The sequence below is a fragment of the Carassius gibelio genome, chromosome B19 (assembly GCF_023724105.1).
Source record: "Carassius gibelio isolate Cgi1373 ecotype wild population from Czech Republic chromosome B19, carGib1.2-hapl.c, whole genome shotgun sequence".
Classification (NCBI taxonomy): domain Eukaryota; kingdom Metazoa; phylum Chordata; class Actinopteri; order Cypriniformes; family Cyprinidae; genus Carassius; species Carassius gibelio.
In genome coordinates, this window is record NC_068414.1 from 22,370,658 (window position 1) to 22,390,211 (window position 19,554).

Consider the following 19,554-nt stretch of genomic DNA (forward strand, 5'->3'; position numbering starts at 1 on the left):
ATAAAACATGTATTACAATCCTTATTTTAAATTTTAATAAACTGTAAGTTGTTATAAATAATTTTATCTTCACTCAATTGCTGCTGATGAGAATCCATATTCTCCTGGTGAGAAGTAGTGTAAATATTGTGTCCCAGAACTCATTCACTCCTCAGTTGTCTATTTCCTGCTTGCTCTCTGCTGTTCTTTCTCTTGAGTCTGGAGAGAGACAGAGAGAGAGAGAATGAGAGAGAGAGTTGTCGCGCAGAGAGAGCCCCTCTGGTCAGTTTCCTTTGAGAGGAGGACTGTCCTTGATCATCTACTCATCTTTCTTCTACTCTCTCTCATCCCTTTGTGTCTACAGCTGCAGATTAAACACACTGTCACTGAAGCCGAGATCCAGAAACTCAAGAACAAGGTAAGAGGCTACTGTATCTGCTAATATTTTTTCATCTCATAGAAAGCTACAAATTGGATGTTTTTCCCCCAACTGGAATCTGCAGTATGTTGAAGAAAAAGAACAACTGTTTGGTTTTATTGCAAATTTCCTTTATACTTCAATTTTAGTTTGTTGTCATTTATAAAGTAAGCAAGAGGAAAGAGCTCCCACAAGACCTCAGAATGGCAGCTAATTTTTTTTTTTTACTATTATACACAGTTATAATATTAATTCATATTTTGTATTAGTTTTATATTTATGTTGTCATTTTTCATAATTATTCATTTTAATAGATGTTTCTTAGCTTTAATTATTGTTTAAGTTTGAGTAATTTTAGTACTTACACTTATTTCAGTTAGAATGCTAGTGCATGTGTCTATTTTTTATTTCATAGTTATAGTACATATATTATAGTTTATATGTACTATATAAAATAAATATTCTATCTTAAAAAAATATTTAGTTGTTGTTTTTTTTATATGTGACCCTGGACCACAAAACCAGTCTTAAGTCACTGGCGTATATTTGTAGCAATAGCCAAAAATACATTGTATAGGTCAAAATTATAGATTTTTCTTTTATGCCAAAAATCATTAAATTATTAAGTAAAGATCATGTTCCGTGAAGATATTTGGAAAATTTCCTACTTTAAATATATATAAACTTAATTTTTGATTAGTAATATGCATTGCTAAGGACTTAATTTGGACAGCTTTATATATTTATATTTTTTTGCCTCCCCTAGATTTTCAAATAGTTGTATCTCAGCCAAATATTGTCGTATCATAACAAATCATACATCAGAGGAAAGTTTATTTATTAAACGTTCAAGCTTTTATATATCTCAGAGCTGAAGTTCTTTGCCCTAACCCTGACGGGACCCGATGGGACCTGATGGGTTCGGTCGGGTTCGGGCTTAATTTATATCATCTTACGGTGGCTCGGGCTGGGCTCGGGCTTGCGCTCCATTTTGCGAGGCGAACGAGCGGTCATGTGATGTGTCTCGATTAGTGTGAGAAAGATGCAAAAATGGATACTGAGTAGGTATAAAGGAGGCTTGCCTGATTACGTTTTGGTTGCACCAGCAACTAAAGCAAAGTCTGAGGTGTGGAAAAGTTTTGACCATGTTTATAATGAGTGAATAATGACGCACCATCAGGGAGCTCAGGAGCGCGCTGAAGACATCTACAGTGGATTCAATCATTTTTCTCCACAAAAACATGTAGGCTTATCTCTGTGAGTAAAGGTTTTTAAATGACAACTAAATATTAATTGAGTCTTAAATGCATAATGTGGACAGAGTATTTACGCTAATGTTGGCATTATTCTTTTATTAAATGTCAGCTTCTAGTGGCGAAGCAAATCCAGCGGAGCCTTTATCTTAATTTCGTTATTGCCAAATACCCATCTTAATTGAAAATTTATCTTAAAGGGGGGGTGAAATGCTATTTCATGCATACTGAGTTTTTTACACTGTTAAAGAGTTGGATTCCCATGCTTAACATGGACAAAGTTTCAAAAATTAAGTTGTACGTTCGAAGGAGTATTTTTGTTCCAAAAATACCTCTTCCGGTTTGTCACAAGTTTCGGAAAGTTTTTTTTCGAGTATGGCTCTGTGTGACGTTAGATGGAGCGGAATTTCCTTATATGGGTGCTAAGGGCGCGTCTGCCGGAAGAGTGTGCGCTCCCATATAGCAGAGCATTGAGAGGCTGAGCACAGACATTCACTGATCAGAGCGAGATCGTCGCGAAATGTCACAAAAGGAGTGTTTTTGGTTGCCAGGGCAAGACAACCCTGCACAGATTACCAAAGAAAAAACAGTATTAAGGGACCAGTGGATGGAGTTTATTTTTACAGAGCATCAACGGAGTGGTGCAAGTGTTTGTGTTTGTTCCCTGCATTTCGAAGATGCTTGTTTTACAAACCAGGCCCAGTTTGACGCCGGGTTTGCACATCGTTTATTTCTTAAGCAAAATGCAGTCCCAGCGAAAAAGGGTCACGATCGTGTGTTGGAACCGCATGCGGTGAGTAAAACTGCTTCAAATATCTCTGTGTTGTTAACTTAGCTATCGGAGCGTAAGCACATCAAGTAAACAACATGCAATGTTTCATCAAACTGCACTTTCCACATGTACAGCCCCCTACTGGCGCTCGTGATTCTTTAGCTCCGCCCACACGTCACGCCTCCAGTCGGTCGTGTTTTTCCGGGAAAAATCGGTACAGACTATCTTTCTCTTATGAATATAATAAAACTAAAGACATTTTGGAGTTATGAAGGATGCAGTACTACTCTATAGGTACTCAAGATTAACAGGATATTGAGTGAAAACGAGCATTTCACCCCCCCTTTAATTTAATTTGTTAAAAAAGACTTGTTTTTATTGGTGCGTACATTTGAATAATGTCGGGCAGTAAACGGGTTCGGGCTTTTAAAAAGCTGTCAATCAAAATGTACTTGTCGGGCTCGGCCCGAAACCTGTCGGGCTTGGGTCCTGTCGGGCCTAACTTTTATGGGCTGATTACAGCTCTAATATATCTGTTTCGAAATGACTGGTTTTGTGGTCCAGGGTCACATATTGTATCTTAGCTATCTTTATTTACTAAAAACTAATTGTATTCGTTTCAGTTTCAGTTTTAATGAACAGAAAACAACACTGGCAAAAATCTGATGTTTTTGTTGCAACCAAATCAAATCTGTTTTGTATTTTGTAGTGTGAACAATCTTAATTCAGAACATAGTGCATCGTGATCTCCAAATATACCTTTTTTTACTCAAACTTTCCTCAGAACTAGTGGCATTCACTATGTAGTGAATAGTGAATAGTGAATGAGTCAGTGGTTTTGGATAGTATATGCATGAATGCTTAAAGCACCCTCTCTAAAGCACCTTGTGAATTCAGTGGCAAATGTCATGTTATACATGAGCAGAATTACAAATTTGAGCATCCACACTGATGGCTAATCTGTTGTTATCTGAGAAAATCTCTTGGCATACAGTAGTTCTGACGTTTACATCATTATTATAGCAACCCATGTACTGTAGATGCGCCGGATATTGACTACACCGCCTGAACAAAAATCAGATTTCATCACTTGTGAAATGACAGTGTAGACAGTCACGGCTTGTTTATGGTGTGAACAAATCTATTTATATTCCTCCATCTCATATGAAGACATGTTGACGTGTGTTTTTCATTCTATTGTTCAATGTATCATTCCTGTAAAATAAAAGTAGTACGCCCAGGAACATTTCTTAAGTTGGTAAATTGGGTCGGTTTTGTTTTCATATTGTCTTTAATGTCCATTTAAATAGTTCACTATATGCTCTATTGACTTTTTTTTACCTTCATGTCTTCCCTGTGTCTCCATCCTGGTTTCTCTATATAGCTGGCTGCAGTGGAAAAAGAGAAAGCAAAGTGGGAGAGAGAGAAGACGCAGCTCAAGCAAAGCATTGAGGACAATAAGGAGAGGATGCTAAAACTGGAGAGCTATTGGATCGAGGCTCAGACTCTGTGCCATACGGTCAATGAGCATCTGAAGGAGGCCCAGAGTCAGTATCAGGCCCTGGAAAAGAAGTACAACAAGGCAAAGAAGCTCATTAAGGACTTCCAGCAGAGGTACAGTTTCTGATATGATCGAAGCGTACTTTAAGTATGTCCTTTAAACATAAGAGAATTTATAGAGAATACTAATTACATTTCAGGTAATTATAATACCAGCGCAGTGCTGAAGAGAGGGATCTTGATTATATGGCTGCTGTTCTTCACAAAAGACCACAAATGAGCTCATTACCATGAATGGCAGTAAAAGAGCTTCTGAGTTTTTGAAGTAGTGGTGTTCTTAAACTTTGTTAGTTGTCTTGCTGTCTGCTCCCTATATAGGGAACTGATATGTTAGGTAGCATCTTAACCATCATAGAACCTCACAGGCAACCCACATTGGAAACACTTATATACAGGTACTGTATGTACACTACTCTTTGGCTTCAGTTAGATGTTTTATATTCAGCAAGGCTGCATTTATTTAATTAAGTTAAAATAGTAATATTTTAAAATATTATTACAATTTAAAATAGCTTTTTTCTGTTTTATTATATTTATTATAATATATTTATTTCTGTGATGCGAATAAATACACACAGTCCTTTAGAATCATTTTAATATGCTGATTTGAAGCTCAAGAATTATTTATTTGTATCATCTGTGTTAAAAGTTAGCAGTTTTGCTGCTTAATATTTTGGTGGAAAATCTTTTCTAAAAAGAAATACTAAATGATATTGTAAAATAGAAATAAATCGATTTTAGCGGAGCTTGACATTAGCATGTCGCTAAGCTAACTGCAGAATACTCTGTTTCTGTAGAACAAACAAGTTGTATGCATAATGGTATTTTTTCTTAAATTAAATTTAAGTATTTTTATATAATTTTTTACTTAATTGTATTTATAATTAACATGTCATTTTGTCCACAATCTAGGATGGATTTTGAGCATGTTGCAGTGCATTATGGGATTAGCTTCTCCACAAATCATACATGCCATGCTGGATTTAAACAAAAAGAAGTCTTAATAATCTGCATAATTATACTATCTACCTTTTGTAACAGCCTTTGTCAAGAATGTGTTTGTGATTCTGTACGTGGGAAGCTCTCTAGGTTTTGGCACAGAGCCCTGGTGTACTATTTACGTACAATGTCTGTTCTGCTGTAAAACAGCTATCATGCTGGACCAGGTATATGCTGTCGTAGCTGGTCGATTAGCATGGTGAAGCTAGAAGATCCAAATCACATATATGAGTGACTAGCCTTTTCAACGAGGTAGATTTTGTACTTAAATTCAGCTTAGGTTATAAAATGAAAAGATACGTTGTGATTATGTAACTGTGAAATGTGAGTTTAGTCTTCTTGATGGCTGAAGGTTGTGGGAATCTCAGCGCGCATTCCTTAAGCCTAAAAGTGTGTGTAAGCTGATCTCTGTGGTCATTTCTATCACAGCTCCTCTCCTCTGGAGCCTGGCTGTCTTTAATTTTGGTTTCCCTTCAGGCATTATAGCCATAGTTAACTGCAGAGTCGCTGTCTATCTATGCTGACGAGCCTGAGTAAGCAGTCATGGCAATCCATTGTACAAGAAATCTCATAGTTGACAGTAGTTTGATGGATTTGTTTTTTGTTATTTGCTTGATAATGAGGTACTCTGCTCTCAAAGCCCTTCGAAACAGACTAATAGGTCCATGCAAGCCCATATATGAACACAAACAATCTTGTCCTTTCGCCAAATCTCCGTCTTTGCTTGCTTTCAGAGAGATGGAGTTTGCTCAGAGGGAGGATACAGAGAAGAAGAGGCTGGAGGAGGCGGAAAAGGCTCATTTGGCTGAAATCCAGAGTCTTCAAGTTAGGGTAATTATCTGCACACACACACACACACACACACACGCGTCAGTGCATTTCACTGCATTTCATGGCAACTGTCTTGTACTGTGAAATCATCCAAGTCAGTTTTTGAGCCTGCGTGGAAAAGGTACTGTATATAGCAACTGAGCAAGATTCTGAAATGTTTTGTTGGAAATTTGGATGAGACAAAGCTTAGGAACGATATTAAAACATTACAGACCTTGTCAGTTTGAATATTAATTAGGTAACATCCAGTTGAGATCTCCTGAAGGTCAGTAAGTGAGTGTGTCAATAAATGGTGTGCTGCAAGGACACATTAAGATCAAACATGAAAGTAAATCTTTATAATATAATATTATAATTATACAAAAGCATTCTATTTCAAATAAATGCTGTTCTCTAATCCAAGAATCACAAAACAGTATCAGTTTCTACAAAAATATTATGCAACTGAACTTGTTTTCAACAATAAATATTTCACGAAATATTTCTTGAGCAGCAAATCTGCATATTGTGAAACTGAAGACTTGAGTAAAGATCTGCCATCACAGGAATAAATGACATAAAATATATGTGAAAATAGAAAAGAATATTTAACAATATTACTGTTTTACTGTACTTGGTGACCATAAGAGACATCTACGTGTACTGTATAATCCATATGTGTGTTGTATAAAAACTATAGCACGTGTGGTCTTGTTTAGATTGCTACATTGGAGTCAGAGCTGATGCAGCTGATGAAGCAAAATGGCATCCAGGTAAACAACAACAACAACAGCGCTGAGAGCCGAGCCCAGCTGACTGAGAGACTGACAGCCTTACAGTGTCAGAGGAGAAGTGTTGCTGGAGGAGGTGAGTCACAAACATCTCAACACTCTCCCCCACTGGCTTATTAATTACCAAAATGATCATCCGTCTTCTATTTGACAAGGAATCCTCAAACCAGACCTCATATAAAAACACGCTGACTCACGTACCCGGACACACTTTATACAGCAGGTTGTGTTTTGCACCCAAACTATTAATAGTGATTTAGTGGTAGGTGAAGCACTATGCAGGAACCAGATGGGCATCATCATTATGTGACAGGAAACAATTAATACACAGGAAAAATTTGCTTATCAGTCTCAATTAAAGCTGTGCTTATCAGAAAGATATGAAGAAAAAAACATAGGTTTCAGCTTCTACAAAGGGGAAATATGTCAAAACCAATGTATAAAACACACCCAATATTCCATGACTTTTTATTAAAGCCACAGATGATATGATAAATATTGCTTTAAAAAAATGAAATCCTCATACAAATAAACAGAACAAGTCATTAAAAAGGGAACTGAATAGGAGTTGTTTACATTAAATATTTATACATTTGGTGCTAATTCTTCATTATTATTATTATTATTATTATTATTATTATTATTATTATTATGCATTTTAATTATTATTATTTTTAATGTTGTTATTTTAAAAATTATTGTATTATGCATTATGATGATGATAATATGAATCATATATTCTTATTATTATCAACATGCATAATTCAATCCTTTTAACTTAAATACTAATATATATATATATATATATATATATATATATAGAGAGAGAGAGAGAGAGAGAGAGAGTGTGTGTAATAAAAATAACAATAATAATTTATTTTTTAAATAACACAAAATTAAATATATATATATTTTATTTTTTCATATTTAAAAGTATTGTATATGCATGTTGATGAGCTAATAAAAAAGTAATTTTTATTATCATTATTATAATCATTATTATTATTATTATTATCTTTTATATTTTTAAATGGTAGCAATAGTAGTAGTAATAATAATAATCATAATGATAATCATTTGAATAAAAATAATAAGATAATCAAAATAATTAACGTAAAAATCATTTATACTTTATGTTCAATACACTGACAGCTGAACAAACAGTGCCCTGGGACACAACAGTGCGACATATTCAAAAAATATTTTTGTTCCTCATAGCCTCACTTGTGTCAAGTTAAATAAGGCGAGCACTTTCTGCTTGTTATGTAACAGTATCTCTCTGTAATAAACTCCCCTACACCCTCACTCACTTTGAACTCTGATTTTGCAGCTGCATACAACTGAGGTTTGTTAATGGAATTAAAGCAGCATCATTCTTCTCAAGCGCTTGATGCTTCACACCTCACACACTCAATAGTAATGGGTGCACTGGCCCTTCATATCTGCCTATTCTGAATCTGCTATGATCACTGTGATAAGAGTGGACAGCGCTGGAAAACTGATTGGATGCATTGTGACTGAATGAGGCAGATTATGAGGAAGTACTGCCGCAGGGACGGCCTCAGTTCACCGAAAGCCTCTTCTGCAGGAAACCTCTCAGCCCTGTTTCCAACAAGAACCATTTCATTTCAAATATCCATAAATAGCATATATCGACTACAGGGCATAGTATCATATAAACAAACTAGCCAGAAGTCTGTTGTAGGATTATATGTTTTCATCAGCCAAAGTACCTGATATTTCATAGTGGATTACTGTCATTTTTTGCATTTATAGCAATTTTTAACGTGCTAAAATACTTTCTCCTATCCATGAGCATGAGAACTATAGTTGCAGGAAAATGTGTAAAGCAGGGGTGTCCAAACTATGGCCTGCTATCACTCCTGTGGCGGCCCGCAAGGAATTAAAAAAATGATACAAATCTGCAGAGGTGGGAAAACTACGGTCGTTTTCATCCACCCCATGATGCAGTTGGTCCAAAATAGCTAATTTGATGTAGTATCAGTAAAATCCAATAGATGCTCAAATGCAATAGCCTGTAGTCCGGTATATAGCGGTTAAGGCTAGAAGGGATACGAATGGTGTTACTGGTTATGCGCACATCAATACAGCACAATTTTTGTCACACTGGACAACAATAATTTAAAAAAAATCATTATTCTAAGGGGTAGGTGTAGACATTCATAAAACACAATCTAATAGGTAGAAAATTAATTTAATTGTTTATTTCTAGTCGGAGCTGTATCCTGTATATAACCCCTGATTAACTGGACACCGTCCCGCCACTCTAGTCAATGCTTGTTTACACCAGCCACGCTGCGGCACATTTCAGAGGCTTTCTGCACTACTTCGCTAAAGATAGGCGCTCAGTCTAGTTCTGACGGATGCTGTGTTCAAGCCACACAGCAAATACAAAATCAAATATTTTTTATCTTGCAAAGATATGCTTTTTTCTTCTGTTTTCCACACACATTTAAAAAAAAAAACGGATATAATGTTTTTTTTTTCTCGCGCGATTTCCAAGGAGACTTAAAGCAAATCAAGGTCAAGTAAAGTGTGCACATTAGGATTGGTGATGAATTGAGTCATTAACATATTATATGACCCCTCACTTAATGTGGAAAACTTGATGTGGCCTTTGAGTCAAAAAGTTTGCCCACCCCTGGTGTAAAGTATGTGAATTTGGTCATAAAAGTTAGACACAAACAATGAAATGATTTCATATTTGTATGTAAATATTCACAGTAACGGATGAAAAAGGAATGTTGGAAAAAGTGGTGGTTGTCCCACCCTAAACCTGCACCAAACGATTCCCATGATTGCAGATCAAGCCCGCACTATGGTCGGGAGGAATTCTGCCACATTTCTCTTTCAGTATGAGCACAGTTCTTAGGATGTCTGGTGTGCAGCGCTCTCTTGAGGTCTTAGTCGGGTTGAGGTCAGAGCTCTGACTGGGCCAGAAGGCTAATTTTCTTATGTTAAATCTGTTATGTTTTTCATTCTTTGGGCTCCAGGTTTGCTAAAGACATTATGAATTATTAGAAAAAATAATATACTTTTCCTACACTGCACTGTGTGTTTACAATGTGTGTTTAGTGTAGAGCATGGTTTAGGGTCAGCTAAATTTGTTAATGTTTTGTAAGTCTCTTATTCAAACACACACACACATACATATGTGTACAGTATTACCTACATTTAAATAGTAATTTATTCCGTGTCACATTCACCGATTTGGTGCTCAAGAAATATATTTATTCATATATATATATATATATATATATATATATATATATACACACACACACACACACACACACACACACACACACACACACACACAGAGGTGGCCAAAATTAGTAGAACATTTTCAGCAGCTAAAAATGGCTTTAAGTCAGTTATTTTTATCTTTTGCTGTAGTGTGTCGGTAGGAAATATCAGTTTACATTTCCAAACATAAATTTTTGTCTGACAATAGCCAGTGCCTCACACAGAGATCTGATCTCATCATCATCCAGTCCGTCTGGAATGACATGAAGAAACTGAGACAGAATAAATCCAGAGACCGACCTGCAAAGATACCTGGAAAACTGTGCACCTAGGGCAAAAGCTGCTTTAAACACATGGTCACACTAAATGTAGATTTAATTTAGTTAATAGAATTTTAAAGATAAAAAAAAAAAAAAAAATCTATTACAGCATTTTTGACAGCATCCTCGTTTTACAGCTTTTTTACATAAGTGCCTAAAACTTTTAACAGTACTGTAGCCTTGGTTTCTTGAAGCGTCCTTTAGTCTGTCTCAGTTTCTTCTTGTCATTCCAGACGGACTGGATGATGATGAGATCAGATCTCTGTGTGAGGCACTGGCTGTTGCAGCTACAGCAAAAGATAGAAATAGCTGACTTAAAAACATTTGTTTAGCTGCTGAAAATACTAGTGTTCTAATCATCTTGGTCACCGCTGTATATAATAAATATGTTGCTGTTTCACAGTCCGTGTATATTATCTTATGTAATTGTACAGATCTGTTTTGTGTGCAAGAACTGGACGAGCTGACAGGAACCAGTGGAACTCACCCTGAGAGAAACGAGAGGGTAAGACTCACTTCCACACGCACCAAACACTTCTCATCAGACTCAGGACATTTAAGCCAGATGCTCTGATAAAGAATGAAAGGCGATTCTAATCTCATGCTTAATTCATGAGTATGTGTGGAATATGTCAGCTTTCTGTGGTTACAAAATACTCCATTGACATTAAATGCATTTATGATGTATGAATAGCCACAGTTGTAACTTTTTCTTTCCTCTAGAGTAAGTTTTCTTTTCCGTCATTGGTTCTTAGGGTGGAATAGGATCACAAAACAGGAGAAAAGCTAGAACGTGTTATTGTACATATTGTTGTTCTTGTACAGCAGGATCAAGTTACAAATTGTTGTTGCCTAAGGGCCTGTTTTTACCTATTTAGCATATTTTTTAGGTTTCCTGAGAAAACATTATTTACATTGCTTCCTCTCTCAGAATCCTAACCACACTGTGTCTAACTGTTGTACAGTAAGTGTCTGTAATATCCATAACACAGTACGTCTCTGCAAAGAAACAGAATGAAGTACTGTTGGGTCAGCAAAAACAGACAGGAAACCACTTATTGTTGCTAAGAGCATTCTTTTTAGATGTATAACAACCTCTCTTTCTTTCGGTTGCTGTCTGTAGGGGTCCGGGCCTCAATCCTCCAGGGTGGCTTGTGCCTCAGAGGCCAGGCTCAAGCACCCGCAGCCTCAGGGACCTGATAATGAAGGTAGATGCACCAAACCATTTGTACCTGATTAGGGCTCAATTACAGGCCTAATGAATGATGCTTAAAACCTGAGAGACACAATGAGGAAAAGTCCCTCAAGAAAAGATAAGATAACAAGAGGAGCACTTGAAGTAATGGATATGGCCTCTATTCAGGAAATGTTGCCATTTGTCTCTGCCTGATTTTTCTACAGGCTCTTCAGCAAGCCGTGATGATAAATCTGGCAAAAAACTTCTAGACTTGGGGTAAGATGGTGCCAATTCTTTGTTTACATGTATGATGATGATGATGTATAAAAGTACAGTAGAGCTTTATGTAATTTTCAGAATGAATGGACAATTGTTGTCTGCTGTCTGTTGATGTGAACTGCTTAAAAAAAAAAAGTTTTTATGTTAGATCGCTTATCCTTACCAACTATTTTTCTCTTTTAATATATATTTTTTATACATTTCCTGTGGGGGCAAAGCTGATTATTCAGAAGTCATTACTACAGTTTTCAGTTACACAATATCTTTCAGAAATCATTCTAATATGCTGATTTGGTCCAAAAGCAAATCTTGTCATTCTTGAAAACAGTTGTGCTGCTTAATATGTGTTTGTAATATTCTGATGTTTCAAGATACTTTGATTGATAGAAAGTGTAAAAGAACAGCATTTATTTAAAAAATGGAAATATTTGTTAACATTCTAAATGTTATTATTGTCAATTTTAGATCAATTTAATGCATCTTTGCTGAACAAAAGTATTAAAAAAAATGTATTGACACCAAACTGGTAGTGTAGATTCAATAAAAGATACTGTGAATATTACTGATGGGAATTCTCTCATCCCAAACTGTAACAAGCTTCTGGTAATACTTTCAGATCTTCTCTGAGGAAGAGTCAAGGGAAAGAGCAGGATCCAAAAGGATCTCCTGGTAAAAGGTAAATAAAGAACCACATATCTGATATAAGTGTTAATGATCAGCCTACCTACAAATGAAATAGCAGGGTTTTTTCAGGATCTTTTCAATGCAATGTCAGAATAAATGCGTTGTAACCTAAGTCTCATGAATTGTAAAGTACGTGCCCAGCTGTGCCTTAAAACTGAGGTCTCCAGGACTGCAAGATGAATAAAAGTGCAAAAGAGCTTCCACACTAGTTAAAAAGGGAGGGGGGGGGGGGGTGGAGGGAGCCAAAGAAAATCTTTTCAGCTTGGATTTGTCCTTGGATTTAATGTACAAAACTTTTTCTCATTTTATTTTTTTTGATCTTACACACCTAGTTAATATGTCCTGGGCTGTACATATCAGATGTGTCAGACTGCAGGACGTAACACACACATTTTGCATTCGAATGAGTCTTCAGTGATTCAAAGTATCGCTTAATCGATGATTAAAGAGAATTGCAGATGCAAGGCTAAATGAAGGTTTTATTTCCACCTGGAATAAACGGATGACCGGTCATATCCCAAAGCGTCACAGTCCCTGGATCCAAACTGTGAATTACAATAGACTTATAACAATTCAAGTAAAATAAAATAAAAAACTAAATTAAGGCTGAACCTTAAGTCTAAAAAGCAGTGAAATAAATGCAGCTCCCATCTGTGAGTATGATCTGTCTCAGCTCTTGTACCAGTCATTCAGTCATTATGTATGCTTGAATAACCAGTCCCCTATCTTTAGCTCCACAGGACCTTCAACAGAGAACAGTCCTGAAACATGCAAGAGCAAGGTGAGAAAAGTCAAACTGGCGTATATATACATACAGTATTTATCTAAATACTGTAACTTGTTTAACAGAAATTGCAATCAGTTGTTTAAAACATAAATGCCTGCTGCTGATATACTGTAACCTCTCTCTGGTGTGTTGCATTTCCATTGAACAGAAATCTTTTTCCTGGCCACGCTTCTTCTCCTATTCATATTATGTGGTACTGTATCAAGTTCGATCAGATCCAAGGCTAATCGGACGTTTCTCTGATTTTAGCTGTAGAAACACAGTAGTGACGCGCTACTGTTTTACTGCTACTAAAGTATTGGGCAATTTCCCTCGGCTGCATGCATTCTGACTCTCACACTCTTTAATTTTTTCATATTCTTAAAATAGAGGAATGTCACAAAATGTGACCTTGCTCAGGCTGTGTTTCTGGGATCAATGAAATCTTGTGTTAAGTTTGAAGGACAAAAACTGTGGCCTGCTCCCCATGCTGAGTCAAGGCGTTCAGTTAGCTTTGAATGAATCACTTTTGTGCCAGTAAACAGCCCGACAGATTCAGTGTATTTTTATATTCAGTTCAGTTTTTTTTTACAGACTTTGAGGTGTTGGAGACAACCAGACTGGTAAACATGTGTGGACAGTCTCTACAGGGACAAGAGTGTGTCTCTTCAAAATAAAATTGATATTGAGGAACTCAAATCTTTTCAGCAATATTTTACAGAGAAAAACGACCGGTGAACATAATGCCATTTAATTCTTGAAACTGTGACCTTGTGTTCAGAACATCTGACCAGAATCATATTTAAAAAACGCATCATGTTGAAAGACTTTCCTTAAATGCGTTCATTTAAAAATGCAAATGAATTTACTCTGTGACAAATTATCCCGATTATCACATGAGTGACAGTCTCAGCGTATACAAAGCATTTTGTCGGGGTGTGCATGTCTCGTTTTGTCTCGTTAATCTTAAAAGACTTAATTGGCTTAACTGTCAGTCAACCGTAATTACACTGATAATTCTCTGTCATAGTCAATTCAACAATCAGAATCAAGGAATAAATGATTACCTCTCAAGTAATAGAGAGAAATAATTCAATCAAATCAAAATGATACATGGGAAGATGTGTCAATCAGATGAGAGTTGTGTCACAGGTGTATTTCTCCTCCAGGATCCTGGTGTCACTGATGACCTCAGCCTCAGCAGCACCAGCTCCACAGAGGTCAGTGGCCTCCTGACCGATGCTAAGATGTCCAGCCGATCGCAGACACTAATGCTCTCCTCAGATGAGGTATTGTTTGTACTTAAAACCTGAATTCTGTTTAAAAACCCCAAATTTACTAAACCCTTATGTTGTTCCACACTTGTGGTTAAGTATATCTATTCGAAAGCATCACTTGTTCTGCCTGAAAAGATCAGCTTTTTCTGATTCAGTAAGGGTTTTTCTTCCCCTTTTACGCTGCGTTTATTAGAGTGTGGATATGATTGAAGATGAGGTGAGACTTTGTTCGAATGGGTTTGAATCCCAGAATGTTCTGTGATCCAACAATCATTTTTCTTTTTAATTTAACATTTTATTTAATTTTGCTCAGATAAAATGTGTGTTTTTGTTTTAAATATATTAACTTTGATTTCTTGAAATGCATGTTAAATGGATAGAAGCCAGTCAACATATATGATTAATTATTGCTGATGACTATGTGCTGTAAGTTTGTGTGTGTGTCAGATTCTAGATGACGGTCCTCCTCCGAAGCCGTATCAGTGGCAGAACCGCAGCGTGACTGAATGGACATGTCAACAGGTGTCGTGCTGGCTCATGGGTCTGAACCTGGAACAGTATGTCTCTCTTTTTACTGCCAAGAATGTGGATGGAGAGCAGCTGCTCAAGCTGGACAGCACAGCACTCAAGGTGAGGAACAGATTGTTGGCATAATTTAGTCTATTTCTTTATGGTGAAAATATGTTAAACTAAGAACATATATGACGGCAAAAACATACATTTTCAGTGATCAACATATAAACATCATTAACTTCATTTTTTCACATTTAGAGTCATATATTATTTTGTATATTAAACTAATAAATTAGCTAGTTTACTTATTAAATATACATTTACAACAGAAATTGATTAACTTCAATATATTCGTTTGTTTGATTTATTTTATTGTATTTTTTTCAATAACTGTGGGATTTTATACAAGAACATTTTTTTAATAGCTGGTTATATGTTTTCCATTAAAATGACGGCTTCCTCTGCCATATGCTAAAATTGCAAGAATAATTCATGTCCCATCTGCTTTCCCTGCAGTGTGTAAGTTGTCTGCAGAGATTAGCATAGTTTCTTAGGACCCATCTGAACATCCTGTAAGTGTGTCCGTGTATGTTTTTGGCAGGCTCTGGGTGTAGAGTCCTCTCAGGATCGGGCTCTGATTAAGAAAAAGCTGAAGGATCTGAAGGTGTTGATAGAAAAAGCTCGGAGAAACAGAGAAAAAATGGAGAAACAGCGCAAGAAGGATCTGGAGCAGAATCAGAAACAGGGCCGGAAGAATAGCAACTCCTCCGGACCAGGAGAGGGCGCTACTGAATAACACTAATCACCTTACTACTATCTCACCATTATAAGTACAGATGAGTTCAGCATTTCATGGGACTGAAAGTTCATTGCAAAAGGGGCTTATTGCTATTGAGCTGCCATTGGATGAATTGAAACCAAAATTTCTAAATATGGATTTTGTTACTTTTACTGAACGATATTCAGGGTTTTTTTTTCTTCTCGTTTTAGCAGAATGATCACTGCTTTTTTTTGGTTTCCTGTGTTTTATGTCCGATTAATATCTATTTATTTGCAAATGGAGAATATGTATATATTGAACCAGAGCATATCAGCTCATAACTCATCGGTTAAAAACTCTGCATTACAAGCACCTTTAGACATTGAGACATTGCACATATGCAGATAGCATATATATATATATGAATATGTCTAACGTGCCATAGTTTGTTAAAAAAAATGTAGAAAGTTTTAATACGACGGCTTTGAAAAAGCACAGGTCTGAGAGATGGTCTGAGAGATCTCTTCACCTCAAAGAGTTTGAGTGCTGCTCACAAGAACCACTACAGTCGGATTCACTGGCAAACACAAACCTTACTGTGAGAAGAAAGCCATTCTGGGTAATGAGATATCACGGACCCTCATTGTGGATATTTCACTGTATACTTCGAACCTCCTGTTTGGATCTCCTTCATCGACCTGCCAGAATTCAAGATCAATACATCTGATGTGTATGTTCTTCTCCGAGCTTGAATCCTCCTAATGATCTTTGGAAGAAAAATGGTAGCAAGGGGATACTAAACAATTTTTCAGGAGTCTGCCATTTTAAACTCTTCTCTAAAGATGCAAGACTTGTACTCTAAAAGAAAAAAAGACCCACTGCTGCTTCTATTTCACAGCTACCTGCTTCCAGCCCTCTCCATCGCCCTGAGCTAGATTCTCAGTTAGACCCAAGTGCTGCCTTTTGAAGTGCTGTTTAGATTTGTACTTTATTTTCACGGTATGAGGTTACAGTCTGGATCACACCGATTGTGTGAATGCACCTCTGTTTTACCGCCATCCAAATGTTGTAGAGCAGATGACAAATGTGCACTTAAAACGGACCTATCTACAGTACACTACCAGTCAAAAGTTTGGGGACAGTAGGATTTTTAAAGAAATGAATGTGTTTAGTCAGCAAGAATGCATTACATTGATTTCTGTTTCAAATACATGCTGTGCTTAGGAACTTTTATTCATCAAAGAGCTCAAAATGTAAAACATTTTCCAAAACATCTCAACTGCACAACTGTTTTCAGTATTAATACTATTAGTTGTTTGTTGACCAGCAAATCAGCATATTGGAAATGATTTCTGAAGGATCGTGTGACTAAAGACTGGAGGAATGATGCTGAAAATTCAGCTTCGCCTTTACAGGAATAAATTATAGTATTATTATTAAGAGTTATTTAAAATCTTAATATTTAACAAAAGTATTGTTTTTACTTAATTTTTAGTTAAATAAATGCAGCCCTGATGAGCATAAGAGACTTCTTTAAAAAAAATCTTACTGACCCCAAGCTTTTAAACCATAGTGTGTTATTTTATCAGGCTAGATTTTATTCAGTTTGATCCTAGTGTTGTTGTTGTTGTTGTTTTTCAGTTATTTGACAGATTCACACAGAGAGCACCATAACATAGTCTTTTGTAATGTCATTTACTGCATAGAGTAATCAGTATCGCCTCTATCAGTTTATCCTGGGTTGTATTTTTACATTTATGCAACACATTTCCCATATGTATCAACTGTAAGTATACAGAAACACAGTAGCCTGCAGACATTGTTTTGCATTTTAGAATCCAGTCTGATGAGTGACATTAACCCAGTTTAACCCACATTCTATTCACTGCCCAATTTTATCAGTCCGTATCATATTTTTCTCACTTCTGCATTCTTGTAAACATGCTGTTTTTCTCATCCAGGATGAGACGTATCATTCATGTAAACATTTGAATTAGTGATTATTTCCCTAGCAACGTGAAGGCAGCTTCAGTGGTACTTGGGCACTGTACAGAGGACATTAGGCAGTGCCTCAAGACCCTGTGGATTTATTACAAGCACTCAGATGTGACTCCATTTAAGATTATATTATTCTCAATTACTGAATTATTTATCTCTAATCATTTTATTAGCCTATTTATTGTTTTCCCAATCAAAGAAATGTTTGTAAGTCAGTTCACATTATTTATGAAGCAAAAAAAAAAAAAAAAACCTACCAAAAAAACTTAATTGTAATCAAAAAGTGGAGAATTAGAGGCTTATATGTTTGTTCATTAACTCACCATGCTCTTGTGAACATATCTTTATTATTGTAATTGCAAAAACATTATGAAAACCTTTGTAGCCCTCTGCTATGAATCACCTGAAAAAATATCCTGCTGTAGATCCAAATCTAACCTGCCTACCCGTTTATGATATACTCACTTTTGTATGTGAAAGTTAAGCAATAGCTTTTAATCCCGGCGTTTTTTATCGATTCCATGAGGAGACCGAAGACCGGGTCTGTCTGTTTGAATGTGTCTGCGAGCAGGGATAATCAGGTACGGATCTGAGGACAGAAATCTGCTTCTCTTTCATGGGTTATTTGTTGTTTTCATTGTATGGCAGAGTCAGTCAGGGGATATAGAGTTACTGCACGCAACGCCTGAGAAAAGAGCATTAACCTGTGTAACTTTTGTTCATCATACCCGCATGAGGGACCTCAATGTGCCATACCCCTTCTTTCCAAAACTACTAAATTCTGTCCTTTATAAATTAAACGCCTTGTGAAAGTTTGTCATGTTGGGCTGTAAATACACTTCAAATGACATATTTGGTCAGAGAAATACAGTGAAAGATCATTCCAAGCCTGTCTCGAGTTGTTCATGTGCAAGCAGTTTGTGGATTCAAATGTGGAGGTTTTAAGGTTTTACAATTTGTTGCGGAAAACTAAAAAAAAAGAAAAACTAAACCTAACCCTCAGTAGGCCGTAAGCACATCATGCAAAAACTTACAAAGAAGACTGTACATATATGGCTAAATGTAAACTTCAATCGCCATTAAGTGTTGCACGTTTCATTAGTCAAAAATATTGCAAATTTGGTCTAAAATGTTTGAAATAACCATTTCTAAGTTCAGATTTTACTCGTGATGCCCCGTTATGTCCACTGCATTTTCTTTCAGTTTGCATTTGCAAGCATTCTTAGTAACACAATCCTGCAGAAATCATTTTTGTTTTGATTTATTATTTGAGAAACTTTTATTGTAATGCAACTTTACGGCTTTATTTCACCTGTTTATAATGCATTGTCTTGTTATCTGTCACATTCTTTAACAAGATAGCCTCCAAAAAAAGATCATCAAGGTGTGACCTTGCTGCACTTTTGCTCCGTTTGCCATTTGTAATGGATTCGCACAAAATACTATAAAATATAATACATGGCGTCTTTAGAATAAATCTTTATAATATTTCTTAAATGCTGTCGAGCATTATGAACTTTGAACTTTTGTTTGGTCCAGAGTAGCCTAGGCTTTGTCCTCTTCCCCTCACAGTCTATTGTCATGCGTCGCACGCTCCTGTACCGACCACTGGAATTCATAAAGCTTTCTGGAATTACCTAAACATATCAAAATAGTGTTTCTCGCGGATTAATCGGTGTATGTGTGAGATAAGAGCAGATCTCGGTTTATCGGTAAAAATAGATAACATGGTACTGTATGACTGCAGTCAGTAATCCAGCCACAGGGTGGCGTTAGAATGCCAATAACAGATTAAACGTCGTCTATGAATTTGAATCACTTTGACTGAAGAACGCACAGTAAGTGCACTTGATATCAGTAGTGTGATATACACTATAATTTCCGATTAAACTATTTGTTCAGTTGCATAACTATACAAGTGATTTTTATGA

The 19,554-nt window shown here is 36.3% G+C and overlaps 1 protein-coding gene across 7 annotated transcripts in view; it reads left to right on the plus strand.

The window, feature by feature from the left end:
- The window catches only part of ppp1r9a (protein phosphatase 1, regulatory subunit 9A), a 50,754-nt gene extending 32,244 nt beyond the window's left edge, over positions 1-18,510 (plus strand). For 3 of the 7 annotated variants that reach the window (XM_052584752.1, XM_052584751.1, XM_052584753.1), the window contains exons 8-20: positions 344-397; positions 3,807-4,036; positions 5,716-5,812; positions 6,511-6,658; positions 10,604-10,674; positions 11,293-11,377; positions 11,571-11,622; positions 12,242-12,301; positions 13,042-13,090; positions 14,245-14,364; positions 14,546-14,569; positions 14,800-14,982; positions 15,467-18,510. In XM_052584752.1, coding sequence (XP_052440712.1) covers positions 344-397; positions 3,807-4,036; positions 5,716-5,812; positions 6,511-6,658; positions 10,604-10,674; positions 11,293-11,377; positions 11,571-11,622; positions 12,242-12,301; positions 13,042-13,090; positions 14,245-14,364; positions 14,546-14,569; positions 14,800-14,982; positions 15,467-15,661 — 1,368 coding nt within the window. In that variant the 3' untranslated portion in view covers positions 15,662-18,510. The remainder of the gene's footprint in view (positions 1-343; positions 398-3,806; positions 4,037-5,715; positions 5,813-6,510; positions 6,659-10,603; positions 10,675-11,292; positions 11,378-11,570; positions 11,623-12,241; positions 12,302-13,041; positions 13,091-14,244; positions 14,365-14,545; positions 14,570-14,799; positions 14,983-15,466) is intronic. The other 4 variants (XM_052584758.1, XM_052584755.1, XM_052584754.1 and 1 more) reach the window with 3 other exon arrangements.
- The last annotated feature ends 1,044 nt before the right edge of the window (positions 18,511-19,554 follow it).